General features: G+C 36.8%; 2 protein-coding genes and 1 long non-coding RNA gene across 4 annotated transcripts in view; 1 reads left to right on the top strand and 2 right to left on the bottom strand.

The window, feature by feature from the left end:
* Positions 1-7089, top strand: part of SEX1 (Pyruvate phosphate dikinase, PEP/pyruvate binding domain-containing protein) — a 30375-nt gene extending 23286 nt beyond the window's left edge. For both annotated transcript variants that reach the window (XM_088985564.1, XM_088985565.1), the window contains exons 28-34: positions 1263-1388; positions 2061-2168; positions 2909-3007; positions 3968-4141; positions 4249-4341; positions 4442-4557; positions 6618-7089. In XM_088985564.1, the coding sequence (XP_088841690.1) occupies positions 1263-1388; positions 2061-2168; positions 2909-3007; positions 3968-4141; positions 4249-4341; positions 4442-4557; positions 6618-6822 (921 nt within the window). In that variant the 3' untranslated portion in view covers positions 6823-7089. The remainder of the gene's footprint in view (positions 1-1262; positions 1389-2060; positions 2169-2908; positions 3008-3967; positions 4142-4248; positions 4342-4441; positions 4558-6617) is intronic.
* Positions 2551-3494, bottom strand: LOC148853827 (uncharacterized). Its single transcript, XR_016113141.1, has 2 exons — positions 3199-3494; positions 2551-3063 (listed from the first exon to the last, which is right to left on the bottom strand). It is a non-coding gene; the product is annotated as an uncharacterized LOC148853827 (long non-coding RNA).
* Positions 7090-8938: 1849 nt separating the features above from the next.
* LOC148853825 (uncharacterized) lies at positions 8939-17626 on the bottom strand. The gene is made up of 7 exons (XM_088985567.1): positions 16923-17626; positions 14632-15630; positions 13834-14527; positions 10110-10210; positions 9943-10032; positions 9730-9854; positions 8939-9232 (listed from the first exon to the last, which is right to left on the bottom strand). Exons 2-7 carry the CDS (start codon positions 15613-15615, stop codon positions 9088-9090), a joined length of 2139 nt encoding a protein of 712 aa, XP_088841693.1. The 5' UTR covers positions 15616-15630; positions 16923-17626; the 3' UTR covers positions 8939-9087.
* Between the last annotated feature and the right edge of the window lie 1532 nt (positions 17627-19158).

Here is a 19158-nt window from a genome sequence, read left to right as displayed (position 1 = left end):
TTTTTCCGATCTAGTCTGATCCTAAGATCCAAAATGGGGATATCTGAATCCGACAAATAGGATCAGACTTTGGATTGGATCAGGTATAATTTGAATTCAGGTAACTCCATAAAATTCTGGGAACAAACATGGGTGGGGAATGTCCCTCTTAAAGACTTGTTTCCTTCTTTGTATGCCCTATCTGACTTGAAAAATGAGTCAGTTTCTTCTTTCATTATCCCCTCATCTTCCATTTCTGGGTTTGGGTGGAATTTGGCTTGAGGACTGTGAGAAATTCAGACCTTGATAGTATTTCGAGTCTCCTTGGACTCCTCGATAATGCTTTCTTAGACCCTGCTAAGTTGGATTCTAGAATCTGGACCCCTACCCCCACTGGCTCATTCTCCTGTGCCTCCTTTTTCACTGATCCATATAAGGGTTGTACAGTGGTTGAAATCCTCAGAGCTGTTTACAAATTACACAGTGGATGACATGTTGAGGAAGTGGGGTGAGATTGCTAACTGTACCCAGACCAAAACAGTAATGAGTGTGTCTTGGACCCTCCACCTGCTGGTTTCTTAAAACTAAACTTAGAGGGAATCCTGGACACTTGGGGATTGGGGGTGTGTTTAGGGATGAGAATGGGTTTGTTTCAGCCCTGTTCTCAAGCCCAATTGGAGTGGGTGACTCTCTCAAGGTTGAGATCTATGCAGTTATGGAAGGAGTCCAAAGAGCAAATGAGATGAATGTAAGAAAACTCATAATTGAAGGCGACTTGGAGGTGGTGGTAGGGTGGCTGAATAAAGACAACAGCTGGTTATGGATGTACAGTAATGAGAAGAGGAAATTTAGGTGTCTGGTTCCAGAGGTGAAAGTCAAGATCAGCTGGGTGAAAAGATCAGCTAACTCTTTTTCTGATGGGTTAGCTAAGCAAGGGGTTGAGAGGGAGTCAATGTCTTGGGCACAAGTGTAACTTTTTTCTTTTTCTGTTCTCGGGGGCTCAAGCTTCAGATAGAAGATAAGAAAGTTTGTCTTCCTCCTTGTAAATATTTCTGTGGTTAATTAATGAAATGTTGTTATTGATCAAAAAAATGACCTGATCCATTTGCACCCCTAGATGAATGGAGTTATGGAGACCATGCATTTTTCTTATACATTAGATAAAATTTAGGAATTATTGCAAAATGAACATATGTGGCTGGATACTATTACTCTTTTTTAACAATATTTACAAAATTGCATTTTAAGTTTGTGTAACCAAATGTTGATCCTAATTCTTGTAGGTTGGAGCTAAATCACGTAATATTGCATATCTAAAAGGAAAAGTACCACCATGGGTAGGAATTCCAACATCAATCGCCCTACCATTTGGTGTTTTTGAGAAAGTGCTCACAGATGATTCGAACAAGGTTTGCCTCATCTCATGGATCTTATGCTTCCAAATAATCTTTGTTAACATGCAAAATGCCCATCTCTTTTATGTTTTCCTTGGGAGTTTCTTGTGCTTCCAAATACTGAAACTATCTTTATGAGGAATGAAATGCCTTGTAGAATGAGCATGAGTATTATTTTGTGAGAAAATAATCCCTTGGAGATGCTTAGCTTGATTAAGAGACTGCACTTTGCGAGTGCAGTCAATTGCTTCTGATTAGAGCAGGGAATTGAATCCCCGTAGAACTGGTTTAATACTATAAAATGTGATCCACTTTGAATTTGTTAAATCATCTCTACGATTCCTCCCAAAAAAATAAGATCGCGATGATGCAAACAACCTGTAGAGTAGATGTTCCTCCTAGATCTGTTACGTAGAAAGTCATTGTCAAGGTTCAAGATGACTTCATTTGCTTACTGAGAAATTCACATTTTGAAAAGGGAAATCTATGTCTTGGTTGGGCAAAACCTCAGAGACTAGAAGCATCACATACACAATATTATGTATAGAAATAGCTTTTGCAAGTGGAGATATAATATTACTATGTTTAGTGGTTTAGGCTTGTGCTGAGTTTCAAATTCATCTGCTACATTCTAAGTTTAGAGTTCATCTGATAGAACATCTTGTGATATATTCTTCTTAATTGTAGGTGGTAGCTGACACATTGCAGACCCTGAAGAAAAGGTTAGGAGGAGATTTCAGCATTCTTGGTGAAATCCGTAAGACAGTTTTGCAGCTTTCAGCACCCCCTCAGTTGGTAAGTTCATTCTACCATAGGACTGATTATTTATTTATAAACCACATGAGCATAAGACGTTGTGGGGCAAAGATCACTTGTTTCTCACTTAGAATGAAAAACAAATGTCTTGAGATGCTGTGAAAACAAGCTATCTGATAGCTATCAAGGGAATGTATGTCTTTTTCTGTGTCCTGATGTATGGTTTTGAAAGTCTAAGAAACAAATTGTTATTTTATAATAATGTCATTAGAAATATAGTGCTAGTGTAGAAATGCAGACAACTGTCCTCTTTCCAAAGTGTACTCAGATGTTTAATATTACAGTAAATATATGTTCATTTCATTTGATTTACTCTTTGATGTCATTTGACCATACACAAAGCACAATAGAATTGGATTAATCTTTCTTGAGAATTTCTGTTTGATTTATTGCTTCATGTTGTTTGACCATAAAGCAATATAGAATTCAAGCAGTTTTTCTTGAGAATTTTCTTTACATCTGATTTTGGAAACTCATTTTTTCCTTAACCTCTTGGATACTTGGATACTTGAAGGCTGTTATGTCACACTTAAAATGGATGGTTTCTGTTGAATGTTTGTAACTTCATCCTGGTAAACAGGAACCAGAGAATACAGGGAATTTAGTCAGTTGTCAAAGAAAAAATAAAAAATATAACATGGAATCTGCCTCTGAAGAAGGAGCATTATTGACAGGATGGTTTAGTTCAAAATAACCTAATGACAAAGAAATGTTTTCAGGTGCAAGAGCTAAAGAATAAGATGAAAAGTTCAGGGATGCCTTGGCCTGGTGATGAAGGTGAGCAACGATGGGAACAAGCATGGGTGGCAATAAAGAAGGTACTGATCTTTCCTGATTCCACTTTATCGTGTTCATTGAGAATCAGCATAGTTACCTGATCCATTGGGAAAGAGTCCATATTGTAGAAAGTACTTTAGTGGTCATATTGAAAAGCAAAATGTTAATTTTAATAGGTATAACATGTTAAACATACTTATATTGATTAAGTACAAAATTAATAAATGCTAACTTTAATGTCCAAAGTCTATGATGCTTCTATTGAAGGCTTTATCTCTACACTTTCTCCATCTGTTCTTGGAATCATCTTCATCATCATCTAAGTCTTGTCACAACTATATGTGGTTGTTTAGATGAATCCTGTTTTGCCATTGCATTCTATTCTGTGCCATATCCACCATTAAATTATGGGCACTTAAATCGCTTATTATTACTTCCACCTTAGTCCTTTTCGGTCTGCCCATAGCTCTTCTAGCCCCTTAACTTGTAAGAGATTACTTTTTTCTAACAGGTGTTGTAGACAGTCTTCTATGCACATGAACAAACCATCTCAATTTACATTCATTTGTTCTTAGAATGGAATTGAAAAACAATATCTCAGTATTAAAGCATTACATGGTAACAAAGTGTGCAATAGTAACAAAAAAAAAAAAAAAAAACATTGAGATCAATTTTTAATGTGAATCTAATCTAAATATACTAGAAACTTTGATTTTTTAAAAACTTAACTATTTTCTTTCCAATAAAAGATATTGACTGTTATTCCTAATATTGTGAAAGCAAGATTCCATTTTTATGGATGCAGTACTCTGTCAAACACCATTAAAAGTCAATTTGTTATGGCAATTCCAAGAAGAGGTGCTGGTAATCCCCCACCCCCACCAGAAAAATAATCAAGATTATAATAAGATGGCATGTGCACTTTTACAAGTACTCTGTGTCACTTTACCCACATGAAAGAGTTATTAATCTAGGTACACTGTCAATCTGTTCTTTTCCAGGTCTGGGCATCAAAATGGAATGAAAGAGCTTACTTCAGCACCAGAAAGGTGAAACTAGATCATGATTATCTCTGTATGGCTGTCCTTGTTCAAGAAATAATAAATGCTGATTATGCATTTGTAATCCACACCACCAATCCGTCTTCTGGAGACTCATCAGAGATATATGCTGAGGTATTATCATGTGATCCATTTGTACAATCATGATGAGAAACTCTTGCTTTTAATTGTCATTCTGCTCTTAAGGCAATTATATATATATATCTCACTTCCTTGTATAGGTGGTGAAAGGACTGGGAGAAACTCTTGTTGGTGCTTATCCTGGCCGTGCTTTGAGCTTTGTCTGCAAGAAAAATGATCTTAACTCTCCAAAGGTGAGTATACCTTAGAGATTGGAAAAATATATCATAGGAAATGCATATTTAAGCACCGGATTTCACATCACCTTTGCTCTTGTTTTCTGTTCAATTGTAGGTATTGGGTTACCCAAGCAAACCCATTGGCCTCTTTATAAGACAGTCCATTATTTTCCGCTCTGATTCCAATGGCGAAGATCTAGAAGGTTATGCAGGTGCAGGACTTTATGATAGGTATGGTGTTAATAATTCTGAGTAAAGGACACATAAAAAGAATTCATAATTAATTTTCTTATGTTTTATAAATTAATTCTTCTTAGAAGCAACCATGAAAACCCTGGACCCAGACTTTTCTTTATATAAAATGTTATTTTTCTTTGATATTCTTGACTAGATGCATCCATCATACATGTGGAAACAACAAACTGTGAGGTTGGTTGGTTTCATGTTGATGATTTAGTTATCACCATCATACTACAAACCTATAATAGTGGTCGTTTCAAAACTTATTGTTATGTATGCTATATATGGTGGTTTCCAGTAGCAAAACCATGACTTTTTATTCTGACATTTTTCAAAATTTTTACTAATAAAATTAATATTTGGTTTACACCCCCCTCCATCCATATTTGTTGTCTATCTTATTATAACCATACCCCCTCCTTCCCCCCATTTTTCATACATGGTTTCTTGAAGGTTAAAGAACTCTATTAATTTATTTGATAAGCTACTCAAACCTTTTAATAATTGTTGGAAAAGAATGCTATTTACAAGAGGTAATCCAGGTATCCCAAAATTAGACAAGCCCTTCAACCTAACCCATGATCTTTCTTTTTCAGTTTATATTTTCATTCAAATCACTTGAGACAACTCCCCAAAACATCTATGCTTTCTTGACCTCTTGTTTAGCCAGACTAGCTGCCAAGACCATTACAAGTTTGCTGAACCCATGTGAGGGTGTCCTCCACTTCTCTTGCTATCTGACATTTCTCTCATAATATGTCTATACTACCATGGCACCATGCTATTTCCATGAAGCAATCCCACTATGACCTTTGAATCACCCTCTACCAACAGTATAGTTTAGGTCCCTCCCAATTTTGGCCCTTCCAGACATGCAGTAGTTCTGCCCTAATTGAGTTTCCTTGTCCTGAAGGGCCTGAGAAAATAGCTTCAAGTGTGCTATAATGGTACTGGGAAGCCCCTCCGATGCTAGAAGGCCCAGGAATATCCATACTACATCCATCAAAGTTTAATTGTATGTAATTTTCTGGTGGAGGGGGACCAAAGAAGAGGTTGCAGAGTGTGGGCATCAAGAGGAAAAATAATTTATGATATGCTACCATCCTCTAAACATATCGTCCACTAAAATGTGCCTAAAGATGGGCATGGTTTTAGCCCAATAAACTGTTTTATCATAATGCTTTTTATTAGTGCTTCTTTAGAATGAGACGGGGTTGATCCGTATCATACCCTTGAACATCTTTGTTTGTCTGCTGCCTCCTAATTTGATGCGGAGATGCTCTTTCGTTCTAAATAATTAACAAAAACAATCTTCCATCAGAAAGCTGTCCTGCTTTATAAAAGTGGTTCTTAATTCCCAATTTCTTATAAACCTTGTCATACTTTTTGCATGGAACAGCCCTGCAAACCACTCAGTGGTTTGTTTGGTGCCTCCCTCCCTCAGATTCATGTTTACTCCCTGTCTACCCCTTGTTTTGCCAGTACATCAATCATCCTATTAGTCAATCTCCTAACCCACTGTATCCTGAAATTCATGTTTCTAGTAAGCCATTTAAACTTTTTCATCTCAATCCCTAAAGCACCACAATATAGACTCTGGTTCCTTCAGCCAACCTACCACCAATTTTGAGTCCCCTTTTTCTGAGAAAAGATAACTGATTGTATTAAAGAAAATCCTTAAGTACATGAGAGGATATACAGCCTACAGGAAAGAACCAGCAATAGAAATTACAAAGCCAGGATTCTTTCACTATACAGGTTTTACCTAAAGATGCCTGATTTAGTCAAACTGTCAACTATAGAATTTAACTCCCTGAGAATCCAGGTTAAATTTACAGACAAGGTGTCCAAAATCCTTTCATTCCTCTTCTCCCATATGGACCAGAGGGTTGCAGCCCTAGCACATACCGTAATACTTTCCCCCTTTTCTTAGCAAGATGGGACCCCATCACATCAAACTGCTTAAATTTTGGAGGGCCATGTGCTTCCTCGTTCCATTGATCTTGACTGTTAAGTTGTTAGAATCTGACTTTGGTTTTCTTTCATGACAGTGTGCCAATGGATGATGAAGAGAAGGTTGTACTTGATTACTCATCTGACCGATTAATAACAGATGGAAGTTTTCGCCATTCAATCCTATCAAGCATTGCCCGTGCAGGAAGTGCAATTGAAGAGCTTTATGGATCTCCACAGGACATTGAAGGTGTAGTGCGGGATGGAAAGATTTTTGTTGTTCAGACAAGACCGCAGATGTAACTATGCATCCACATTGCAGGAATTAGTTCTTTTCTCCCAGAAAAGTTTACATACGTCAGTATTAAACATGTAAAAAAAAAAAAAACAAACTTAGAAAGTAACTATAACAGAACATTTTTATCATGATTCATGAATGAGCATCTCCTCAATTGCTTGAGTTACTTAAGTAACTACAAACGGTGCTTGAAAATCTAACAAGAAATGCAGAAGTGCTTTTATGGCATGATTATTATTTGAGAATGCAAAAACATTTAGCCATTTCTATTCTGAGCTCCTTTGTTTTCTCTGGCCTCATTAATTCTCGTAGAATGATCTCTCTGACTGCAGCTGCATTATGGTCAAGTATACAGCAGTTTATTAATATGGACTGTTCCTTTGTTAGGATTCCTCTTATATTATTGTGCAGCTGGAATATGATCTATAGACTGTTAGGTTTAGATAAGTTATATGCCAAGTATTGAGTCCGCTATGGAAGCGGTTCTTAAAGAGTCGAAGCCTATCATAAATGTGCTAGGAATTTGGCTAAGTTGCTCCTTGGTTTTAGGTCAACTAAGCTGGACTAGTCTTTGCCTTAACCGTGTAGAAATTGCACAATGCCTTGTTCAAATATATTATGCCCAAGATTTGAAACTGCCGGAGTTTCAATTCGGTGAAGCCAGAATAACCACTTAAACTAGCCAACTCAGACATCACTCAAGGTGGAAGCCCAAAAGAGAATTGGAGGATATCGCTCATGATGAGAAGTATGAAGAGCACAACAAGAACAGCATGTAATCATGGAATTTTCAAGTAGAAGAGATGAGAAAGAGAGCATGTGATCCTCAAGCACAATCAATGTGTGGTCAGTGCTTGATTGCTTGCACTAGCCACTAGGCACCACAATAAGAGATGTCAAGCTGTCAACAGGTCGGGCTTGGCATGGGTTTGGTTCAAGCAGAATAAAACCTCAAGTCGCACCAACCCGATTAATTGACATGAGCTACCAAACTCGACCTGGTCTGCCCCATAATTAGTATTCCCGTGCTCAGTCAAAGAAGCTTATATTCACAAATGTTACCGCAACAACTGATTGGATTTGACATAGGCCAACAACCGACAGACCCAAAGTATTATTAAGGCTGGGTCGGGTCAAGATGGGTTTTTCATTTACATGCACAAGACAAGATTAAGTATGATTTATATGCACAAACCCAAGGTATGATTAAGTATGATTTATATGCACAGACCCAAAGTAGGATTAAGTAGGATTAAGTATGATTAACTCGACCCGCTGATATCCTTAACCATAATTATATGCACAAGACGAGCAAATGTATACAGGTGGATTTACATAGCAATTTGAAAAACTTGTTTTCTTGGGCAATGTGAGACTAATGAATAAAAACAAGTTTTAATCTGAAATAATTCTTTTAAAAACGAAAAGTTAGGAGCAACCGAAATAAAAGCCTAGGAAATTTAAAATATTTCAAGACACCTTATCATGGACTTCCGTTGTGTTCTTTCACATTTGGGTTTGATTATCAAAAAAAGACCTAAATTCTTGGGTCAGTTGTTCCCACTATGCTTTATGGCCTCACCGCGTTCAAGACTGATCATGGGTTCCACGATTTCAATGGATGAATTACAAGGCCTCGTTCATGGTTTGAGGCTTTGAGCAGGATTCGCTACTGATTTATCCCACCACAGATTTTGGTTCATATTGAAGCAACAAGGCTTAGATGATGATAGCAGTAGAAATCGTATTCTATAAGATTCAGATAAAAAGATGATGATATTGAAGCAACAAGGCTTAGATGATGATGATACCAGGATGATATACTGATGGTTGAGGAATTTTAATTTACACATGGCAAGATCACAATTTTTAGAAGTGATCACTAAGGCTAGGTTTGGTTTGAAGGAAAATGTAGGGAAAGGAAGGTAAAGACAGAAACCTATATAAGATTTGTAAAGGTTTCCCTACCTTTTCATACAATCCAAACACAGCCTAAAGAACCCGGGTTGTAAGATAAATCACACGACTGTTTTTTCAACAAGTACACAAAGGAAAAAAATGCGTATATATGCAGTTGGTCTTATGATTGAAAATCACACATTAAGGACCAAGGAAACTCGGTTGATAACAAAATCCAGCTTTTTTGTTTTGATGCAGTAAAGCACAGGAAACATAACGAAAGAGTTGAAAGAGTTCACCCTTTCTGCAGTCACAAATATGTGTTTGGTTTGGTTGCTCACAAAAACCGAAAACAATAGGGGTTCAACACACTAGCAGGTTGTGACTGGTTGAATTCTATCGTTAACTGCTCGGTAGCACTGAAGACTGCAAAGAGGAAGGTTAGACTTGGAATCTCTGTATTTGTACGTATTAGTGCAAGAAGGCCCTGCACATCTTTCTCGAGGTGGAGGATACCTGATTCAGAAACAGTTGAACCCTAGATCAGAAATCCAAGACAAAAGAGCTTGAACAAGAATACTCAAGAACTTGGCATAAGCAACAAGGGACTCATCTAGATGATTAAATAGGATTTGTCATGTTGGAAAGCTCTTCTCTGTAGGGAACCTCCCTATACACACACAAACCGTCACCTGGTACTCAACATGCATGCTCAGCAATCCTTTAGGCTCAGTTTAGGAGTATAAATACAAATCCGTACAGTGCAAAACCTTGTATTTTGTATATATTTGTACAGTTTAGGAGTATAAATACAAATCTGTACAGTGCAAAACCTTGTATTTTGTATATATTTGCACAGTACATATTTGTATTTGTATTCCTTCTAACTCAGCCTCAAGAAAATTCGCCTTTTGTCATGTAGGTATTCTGTTGTCCTAACTGTATACATGATCACACATTGAATGAGCTACAAGAGATCCAATTAGAAACTTGAGAAGTAAATAAATCATAACCTGGAAATAGTTGAACTGAATATGCTAGGAAGCCCTGCATCTTCAGAGAATGAGACAGTGGTGCCAGTTGGTCCAATGACCCACCTGATGGTATTGGACCCAAGACCCACAGAAGAAGATTTCTCCTGATTGTAGAAAGAAAATTTTCAGCATAAAAAAAGACTAAAGCTGAAGCAGTATTTAGACCTGAAGAGGGCACACGAGAAAACATACCTTTGCTATTTCAGTCTGCTTTTGACGTAATTTATCCCTTCGTGATTCTCTATTTGAATTATGGCCCAAGATCTTTCTTATTGCTTCAGCCTGTTGGAGACATATCTCATAAGGATGAATACTTTGTACAAAGAACCACAATTCTGAGAGGATGCTGTAAATCAAACCTGGATTTCCTTTGCAGCTTTCTCCACTTGCATTCTACGACGTTGAGCAGCCTCGGCTTTTTTCAGCTGTTGATCCAAATCTGAAATTTTCTCTTTTTGCTCTACATGAAAATAGAAAACAAAAGAAGAATAAAAATTTTTTACTGCTCCATTATGGAAAGAGGGAAGAGAAATCAGAAGAGACACGGTTTAAATATAAATCTCATTAGGATGGAAATAGGTGCCAATGTGTAAGAGTAACCATGTCCTCTTCTCTGGACATATTGTCAAGATCCAAAATGATCTGAATAAATTACAGCAAGTATGACTTCCCCATTCCTTATTTTTGAAGAGAGAATTTTGATTATTTGGTTATTGAAATTCCAAAGATGTTAAAAATGATGCTTTTAACTAAGCTATCATTTGCATGTAATAGTGACCAACATCAAATTTTTATGTTCAAGACCATCTACCATCTCATTTCATCCATGTCATAAAAAATTGCAACAACTGCAAAGAGAAGAAAAGGTGAAAGATGATCAGGAAGAAGAGCAGAAAAAGAAGAATATAACATGTATTTCAACTCATCTCTTTCAAGAAAGCCTTATCCCAACTACATGGGGATGGCTACATGAATCCTGTCTTGGAATTCTTTTGTTTTAGGATAATTTACTAAAAACTCCCTATAGTTTCACATAAATACTAAGACCTACCCTATAATTTGCATATTACTAAGACACCCCCTCTACTTTGCAACTGCTTTACTTAATGCACCTACAGTTAGGAATTGTTTGCATATCCACTTGGGAATGGTTTTATACTGAAAATACCTGTAAATAGTCTCATATCACCAAAATGAAACACTCCCCTCACATTATCTTATTCCAAAAATAAAACAAAATGTAATAGGAAAAACAAAAAAAAAAGCAAAAGCAAAGGAAGATGACAGTAATTAAAGTAAAAGTAGAATAGACAGTAATAAAAAAACATTATTATTGTCTGTTTAATTTTTACTTTATTTTCTCTCATCTTGCTTTATTTCCTATTTTAATTTATTATTTTAAGTTTTTTCCCATTATTGTCTATTTTATTTTTATTTTCTTTTATTTCAAATGGATATTTTGGTTATTTCTTTTCTTTAAACTATTTTGGTTGAACAGATGTTAGTGTCAAAATGTCATTTCACACGTTTGCCTAAGAGAACCAACAATAAGTAAAGCAATTGCAAAGTAGATGGGAAACCTTGGTAATACACAAACTATAAGGTAGGTTAGTAATTACGTGAAACTATAGGGGGTGTCTTGGTGAACAACCCTTGTCTTTATTATAGTAAAAGAAAATTTGCACAAAAATGGAGAAAAGGGGGTATGGGAAAACATGATAGAAAATCACCAATATCTCAAAATACAAATTAAACACCTCACCAAGAGGCATTCAAAGACTAAACCCACTACATATAATCTTACAGACTCCCAAACTGAAAATGCTTCACCATTACAATGAGACTCCTCTCACACTTTTATACCAACCAAACAAACACTACCAACCAATGACCCCCTAAAACCACGATTATGACAAACTGCAACCTCTACTAAGAAGTTACAAGCACCTCCACTTATAAGGGACAGTAGATAAAAAAACACAACATTAACTCATCCCTTCCCAAAACAGCACCAAACAATTACCTCTAAACTTATCCAGTTTCTATCTCCCCCTTCACCAACTTGCAAATTCAAATCTCAAATGGTGTAGTTAATGATGGGGTCACCATTATCCCATCCTTCCTTTGTGTAGTGACAAATCTTGTATGTGTTCCTAAGAAAAGGAATGTCCCTTTTTCAAGGTCTCAAGGGGGTGTGGAAACACATAAGAACTCTTGAATGGAAATGGAAAAGAGATGTAACTAGTTCTTTCAGAAATGGTAAGATCTTTGGCACAAGAAGGGGTTGATCTGTATCATACCCTTGAACATCTTTGTTTGTCTGCTGCCTCCTTATTTGACACAGAGATGCTCTTTCATTCTAAATAATTAACAAAAACAATCTTCCATCAGAAAGCTGTCCTGCTTTATAAAAGTGGTTCTTAATTCCCGATTTCTTATAAACCTCGTCATACTTTTTGCATGGAACAGCCCTGCAAAAACCACTCAGTGGTTTGTTTGGTGCCTCCCTCCCTCAGATTCATGTTTACCCCCTGTCTACCCCTTGTTTTGCTAGTACATCCATCATCCTATTAGTCAATCTCCTAACCCACTGTATCCTGAAATTCATGTTTCTAGTAAGCCATTTAAACTTTTTCATCTCAATACCTAAAGCACCACAATATAGACTCTGGTTCCTTCAGCCAACCTACCACCAATTTTGAGTCCCCTTTTTCTGAGAAAAGATAACTGATTGTATTAAAGAAAAACCTCAAGTACATGAGAGGATATACAGCCTACAGGAAAGAACCAGCAATAGAAATTACAAAGCCAGGATTCTTTCACTATACAGGTTTTACCTAAAGATGCCTGATTAACTGTCAACTATAGAATTTAACTCCCTGAGAATCCAGGTTAGATTTACAGACAAGGTATCCAAAATATCTCTGGCCTCAGTCAGGTAGTGTGCTAGCCTCCAGGGACCTCCCTCCTCCCCTAACCATTTTGCAGTATTTGCAGTCACCTTCAACAGTTAGAGCAAACCAGCCCTTATCTTTAGCAATTCGAAGACCTTTGAGTGCAGCCAAGATTTCTGCTTTTGTAGTCAGCAACCCCGATTGGGCCACTCAATGACTTCACCCTTTCCCCTGAAAACTCCACCTATCCCGGCAGCTCAGGGTTGCGCAAAGCACTACCATCAAAGTTTAGTTTATGCTCTGACTCCACTCTTGCAGAAAGAAGGTTAGGTCTGCAAGAAGATCCAGATAAAGAAAAACGATTTTCCCCCAAGTTTTGTTGCAAATTATTCAGAGAGGAACCTTTGAACTCCACAGAAACAAAAGCCCACAGGTTGCCCAGGAAAGAAATGTGAGAAAGCAAGAACAATTATCTGATTGACTCCCCTTCAATCTCCACATTTGTCATATTCAATATATTTGCAATCTGTAGCCCTTGCAATGCAGCACACAGTGTTTTCTCCGTATTAACATTACAGTATTTTAATTGTTTCTGTAGTTTCAAACAGTGTTTTTCAACCCATTGTTGACACCCGGCCAGTTGGACTGTTCGGCCCGCAACACAGTCATGATTCGAGTCCAGGTTAACCTAAAACCAAAAATTTAGTTGAAAAGCATTGACTTGGTCAGTGACGCTGACCCAGGCGATTGAACCACTGACCAGCTTGACCTAGTCAGTGGGTCACAGCTTGACCCAGGTGGTCAATGGTCAGATCGCAATGATCTTTTTTTATTCTGGATAACTTTTTGCAAACTATGCAATGCAAGGAGCTGAAGGCACCTTGGCCCAATAACTTTGCCAAAAAAAAAAAGCCTTTTTGGCCTCAAATCTAAAATAAAAAATATAAAGAACCTAAAATAAAACATATATATCATATATATTACATGCAGAACATAATTATATACACACAAATACACATTACAATATTACAATATTACACATACACAGGATCTGTTCTAATAATAATCTCCAGCTCTAATAAATCGGCTGCTCTTACCATCAACAAAAATGTAAAACAAGAAAGGCAATATCAATCAAAGAAGAAAAGAAAATATTCAACAAGTAATTGGAAAATCTGTAAAAACTTACTTCTTTGCCCAGCTTCCAACAATCCATCAGGAAAGTCAATGAACTTTGAAGAAGCTTTGGGTTCAGCCTCTTTGACGGATTGAAGTGCCCGTTGCCTTGCCGCGAGGGAAGTTTCTTTCTTCTCATCAACAAAAGACCCAACCAATTCTCGCTTTATGCTCTTTTTCTTTTTCACATCTGACTCAAGGTCTGAATCACTAATATCTTCACTACTTGATGCAGCACTTTCTTCACTGTCATTGAGTACCCTGCCCACCACCCTTTTCTTTTTACTATTCTTGCGAAATCGATTGGTATAATAATTCTCATCTTCATCATGATATTCTGGTTCTGCTACTTTCCTTTTAGGAACACGTGAGCTTCTGCGTTTTGGAGCTTCTTCCTCAAAATCTTCACCATATGGACCATCAGAAACCTTTCCTTTAGAAGCCTTACTGCTCTGATATGAAGCCTTATCTTCATTACCATCATCACTATGTTCCCCATCAAGCACACGCCTCTTTCGAACTCTTGAACTCTTTCGAACTGCCTGAGAAGCAGAAGAATTGGCAATATCATTATCTGTTTTCTTTGTAAATGCAGTTTCTTCTGAGCTCCTTCTTGAACCCTCTGAGGTATGACTCCCATCCATTCTGGAATTGGATACAATAGATCCATACTTTTCCATTCTTTGAAGACAATCATCACTGTTCTCCTGAGAGGGAAAAAAGAATAGTTCACCAGTGACTACTACTTCATAAATAAAATGTCTTCAAGAGCAACAGAACAAAATTAAATAACAGCAATGGGTATTTTTACCTTGGAAGTTACTTTCTCTAGCTGTCTAATATCAAAAGATTGATGAGACTTTGAAGAAGATTTTACAGTAACATGAAGCTTTCTGGTGTCAGAATTTCCATTATGATTTGCATGTAGAGTGTGTGTTACACCTCCTACCTTAAGCTTTACTTTTGTTGGTCTGTTTTCCTGAGATGAAGGATCACCTGCTCGATCTACCAGTTTTGAATCACCTTCAGAAAGGTCATATTCCCCACTAGATCTTTTGGCTCTCTTACCAGACTTATCCAAGCTTCCCTTAAATGAATGTGAGTCTGATTGATTTCCCCAATCAGAGGCACTTTTTCTAGCTGGTGCAAGAACCCCTTCACTGCACCTAGCATTAGAACCAGGTTTAACTTGATCTTTAACATACAACCCTTTTGAAACTCGCACCCTTGGATTCTCAAGTACATTCATTTCAGGATCCCCCTTTGATGAAGCACTAAACCTTCCTGATTTCTTATCCTCTACGATTACATTTTCTTTCCTTGCTTTCAGATCACCCAAACCTTTGCCATCTCTGTTATGGTTCCTGCCAAGTTTAGTCCTATCATACTCCCCAGCTACATCAGCGTCATCCACATTCCTTGTATTCTCTAGATCAGGAACTGAGTTGTCATCCCAGCACTTTCCATGCTTGATATTCCCCAGATTTCCTGATCTCTCATGATGGAAATTGTTTGACAAAGAACCCTCTTCCTTCCTATTCTTCTGTTTCACTGCACCTTGATCACAACCATTATCATCACTTGCGAACAGGCTCAAATTCTCTGAGCTGCTTCCATTATGAGTAGCAGGCCCATTGTCAAAAGGAGAAGATGATAGTGGAGATAATAATGGATCACGACCACAATCATTAAGAAACATCTGGGATGATGCAGTTCGAGGTTTTCTAGACACAAATGTTCTGGGCTTCCTTGCGCCCTTTACAGAGTTAAAATCCAAACCGTCTAACCTTTCCATGAAGGGAAGTTGATCCTGAAATGACAGATTGCATAACAAAGATTAAACTTCAGTATCCTCCTGGAAGACAAGACAAAACATTTATGACAACAGAAGCATAATATGTAAAACAAGCTGAAAATTGGAAAATGAGGTTGAATCAATTTCAGATTTTCAGTTCTACAAACAAATTAACTGCAATAGTGGCCATAGAAGGACACAATTAAAGATGGATCCAGAAGTGTGGAAAAGAAGTGGTATGCCTAGAAACTAATAAAAAGATAATGAGCATAAAACAACGAAAACTCTTTATATCACATGTTATTTGCAAACCTGCTTACAGAAACAAAAACAAAAGAAAAAAAAATACAGGGAAAAGTTAAGAATATGATTTTCAAGTTGGGCAAGAAAAAAAAGGGAGAGAATAACTGCTTTAAATTATAACAAAAAATAGTACAAAGTATCATCACCATCATCCAAGCCTTATCCTAACATGGATATGGAAAATGAAAATATGACTCTCCATTTTCTAAGATCCACAACACCGATACGGATGTATGTATCTTATTTAATATGCTTATATCTAGTTTCATAAGATAACTGTCATTTCTGAATGCTAATTTTGCCAGAATTAATTAAGCTTCTAATGTATACAATCTGAATTTTTATAATGTCGTCTACTAAAGAATGTTATTTTACATATTTTAAAAGTGTTAATGATATAAGAAATAATCTAGAAGCGTCCATGCAGTATCCATTGTCCTATCAGATCTGTATTGTGTCTGACAGAGGTACGCTAGGAATGTACAGCCATCCGGAAATCGTAAATAGAAGAACTAAAAGAAATTTGACAATTTAAAGAAATTAAAGAAAACACTTGGTCGGAATTATCTTCCCATATGAACCAGGTCCAAAATAGGACACACAACAAAGCGAATAGCTAACCTGATTCTTTAAAAGTAAAAGAATAACCCTAGAAGATATGATTCAAAGTTCAGACTATAAAATTCCAGTACACTCAAAACCAATTACCATATTTCTTGTAGAAACACATTACAACTTTCAAGACAAGATCCATCTAATATTCAAAGTCAACGTAGCAAACCAAGCTTGGGAGCATCAAATCAGAAGCATAAAATACTAAAATCTAATAAACATAATCTTTTCCCCCCCTTTTCAGCCGATCATTCAAAATTAATGTCAAACCCTAAGCTAACAAAAGCAGCCATGCAGGAACAAAGAGCGAAAACAAAGCGAAACAGAACAACTTAAGATCACTTGAGAAACGGAAAACTAAGCTAACAAAAAGAGTTCGAACAAAAATAGACCTGGAGACTGTGGAATCAGTCAGTGCTCACTGTAGGAGAATGAAAGAAATCATGGCGGTGCAGCTCCGTTTGCTCCCACACGAAGGAGAGAAGATGAAAACAAAACAAAGCAAGCTTTTAGGGTTTCGGTTCTTCCCCATGCAGGTAAGATAGAATCCATGGCGATGATGACGACAGTAATGGCACACGATGTCCCGATGAGGTGATGACGATGGTGACGATGTATGGTGGTGATGTGGTCTCTGGTTTATCACTAAGGTTATGGATGGTGAAGATACAGATACTGTTACTGATTGGTACCTTTAGATGATGGTCGTATGGAAATGGTGGTTGATGATAATGATGATGATAATGATGATGATAATGATGACGATAATGAAGATTGTTACGGTGATAAAAGGTCGCCATTATCTTTCTCTCTGTGTTGTATCTTGCGATTTTTCACCCACCCCCTTTTTCTTTTCAAATTCCCCGCTTGCCGCTTCCCTATTATTCTCACTTCACTTCAATGGGCTGTTTCCTGCTTGTGAAGACATTTTTGGCACAATTATGCTAATCTCCCGCCGTAAGCGTCTTGTAATTAGATATAATCTCGCTAAGGGCCTGTTTGGGTGTACTGAGCTGAAGATTCAACTGCTATTAACTTATAATCGATTTAGCTAGAGCTGTAAACGGGTCGGGACTGGTTCGGTACAGGGTGGAGCAGTCCTGTTTCGTAATTACGACAACAATAAATACGCATAACCGAATCAATCAATTAATAATCAGGACAATAGGGTCTGATGTGGTTAGTTTCGATTATACTACTAATGATAATTGATAATAATAAGGGAAATTCTTTATCACTATCCTGTATTTTGGCTCGAGTAATAATTTGGTCTCCAAAGCCCAAACTTTAAAATGTGATAATCTAGTATTTGAATTTTTAAAATATGACAATCTAATTCCCAAATTTTTAAAATGTGACAATGTTAACAACCAGTAGGTTTAAGTGATATTTGAAAAGTCAAAAATATCTTAAGAATGCTATCTAATTATCTTTATCAATCATCCAAACATTGATAATAAAATGAACAGTCTTAAAATCTATATTCTTTTAAACAGTCACCAACTTTTTTGAATAGAAGAGGCTAGAATTTGAGACGTTCAATTTGTTGTCAACATTTAGATGGTTGATAAAGAGTATTAGATGGCATTCAAAGGGAATTTTTGACTTTTCAAATGGTACTTAACGGCTAATTAACGGACTGATTAATGGAAGGTACTGGATTCTCACATTTTAAAAGTTCGGACATTAGATTGTCGCATTTTAAGGTTCGGGGGCCAAATTGTCATTCGAACCAAAGTATAAGATATTGATTGGAAATTTTCCCTAATAATAACTTAAAACTTCATTTTGATATTATAATATTAATAAATTTGACAATAAAATATTAAAAGCATTTATATATATATATATATATATATATATATTTATTTATTTATAAGACGTGTTTTCAAACATAATTTTTAGAAATTTATCTTTTCAGAGATAAAATATAACAAAAAAGTATAAAAAAAAATATTTATATATTATTAACAATATAATGGATTTGGGACAGTAAGAACCAGTCCCAAATTCAATTATTAACTAAGACAAAACCACAAAATTAGCATGAACATAATCAGTTCATGCGGATCACCAGATCCAATCCATTGACGTCCTTAGTTGGTCTAGCCGTCTAGCTCCTTTCAAGTGCTATGGACAAGCAAGGGGCTGAATGACTTGGCAAGCAAGCAGGCAGCTCTTCAAATGATTGATTAACAGCCAATTTAGGCCCTCTAGCGGATATGGATGTCATGTAGCACATCCCAACACATAATTTTACAAACTTTGTTTTATCCCGAGAGCCAGCCATTGCTGAGCCTGAGAGAGAGAATTCCTATTTGACCAAATAGAAGTTACGAACTCCTCTCCACCCCCATACTTTAAACTCCTAGTCTTTTAGACAGACTTCTTGCTTTCCCTTGGAGATCCATGTTAAAAGTCCATTTTTTGGGGTTACCCATGAGATACATAATAATGAAGCAGTCTCGAATCACACCGCCTTTTTGAATTCTCTCTCCTTTTCCATGACAAGTGCTTCCTGAAAATCACAGAATTTCCCATTTCAGCACTCGAACCCACCCATTAGAGGAGGTGCAACTTCACCCATGAATTGTTAGATGGATGAAGGGAATTAATTTTTCTACTAAA

The sequence above is a fragment of the Nelumbo lutea genome, chromosome 4 (assembly GCF_056320005.1).
Source record: "Nelumbo lutea isolate HS-2025 chromosome 4, American lotus-T2T, whole genome shotgun sequence".
Classification (NCBI taxonomy): Eukaryota; Viridiplantae; Streptophyta; class Magnoliopsida; order Proteales; family Nelumbonaceae; genus Nelumbo; species Nelumbo lutea.
This window is presented reverse-complemented; position numbering and strand designations above follow the sequence as displayed.

What these genes read in the sequence shown, in the direction of transcription:
- LOC148853825 (XM_088985567.1), bottom strand. Translation starts at nt 15,615, where the DNA reads ATGGAAAGGTTAGACGGTTTGGATTTTAACTCTGTAAAGGGCGCAAGG. An exon ending in TAGAGAAAGTAACTTCCAAG is followed by an intron (nt 14,528 to 14,631) that starts GTAAAAATACCC and finishes TTTCCCTCTCAG; the next exon opens with GAGAACAGTGATGATTGTCT. An exon ending in AAGCTGCAAAGGAAATCCAG is followed by an intron (nt 10,033 to 10,109) that starts GTTTGATTTACA and finishes TGTCTCCAACAG; the next exon opens with GCTGAAGCAATAAGAAAGAT.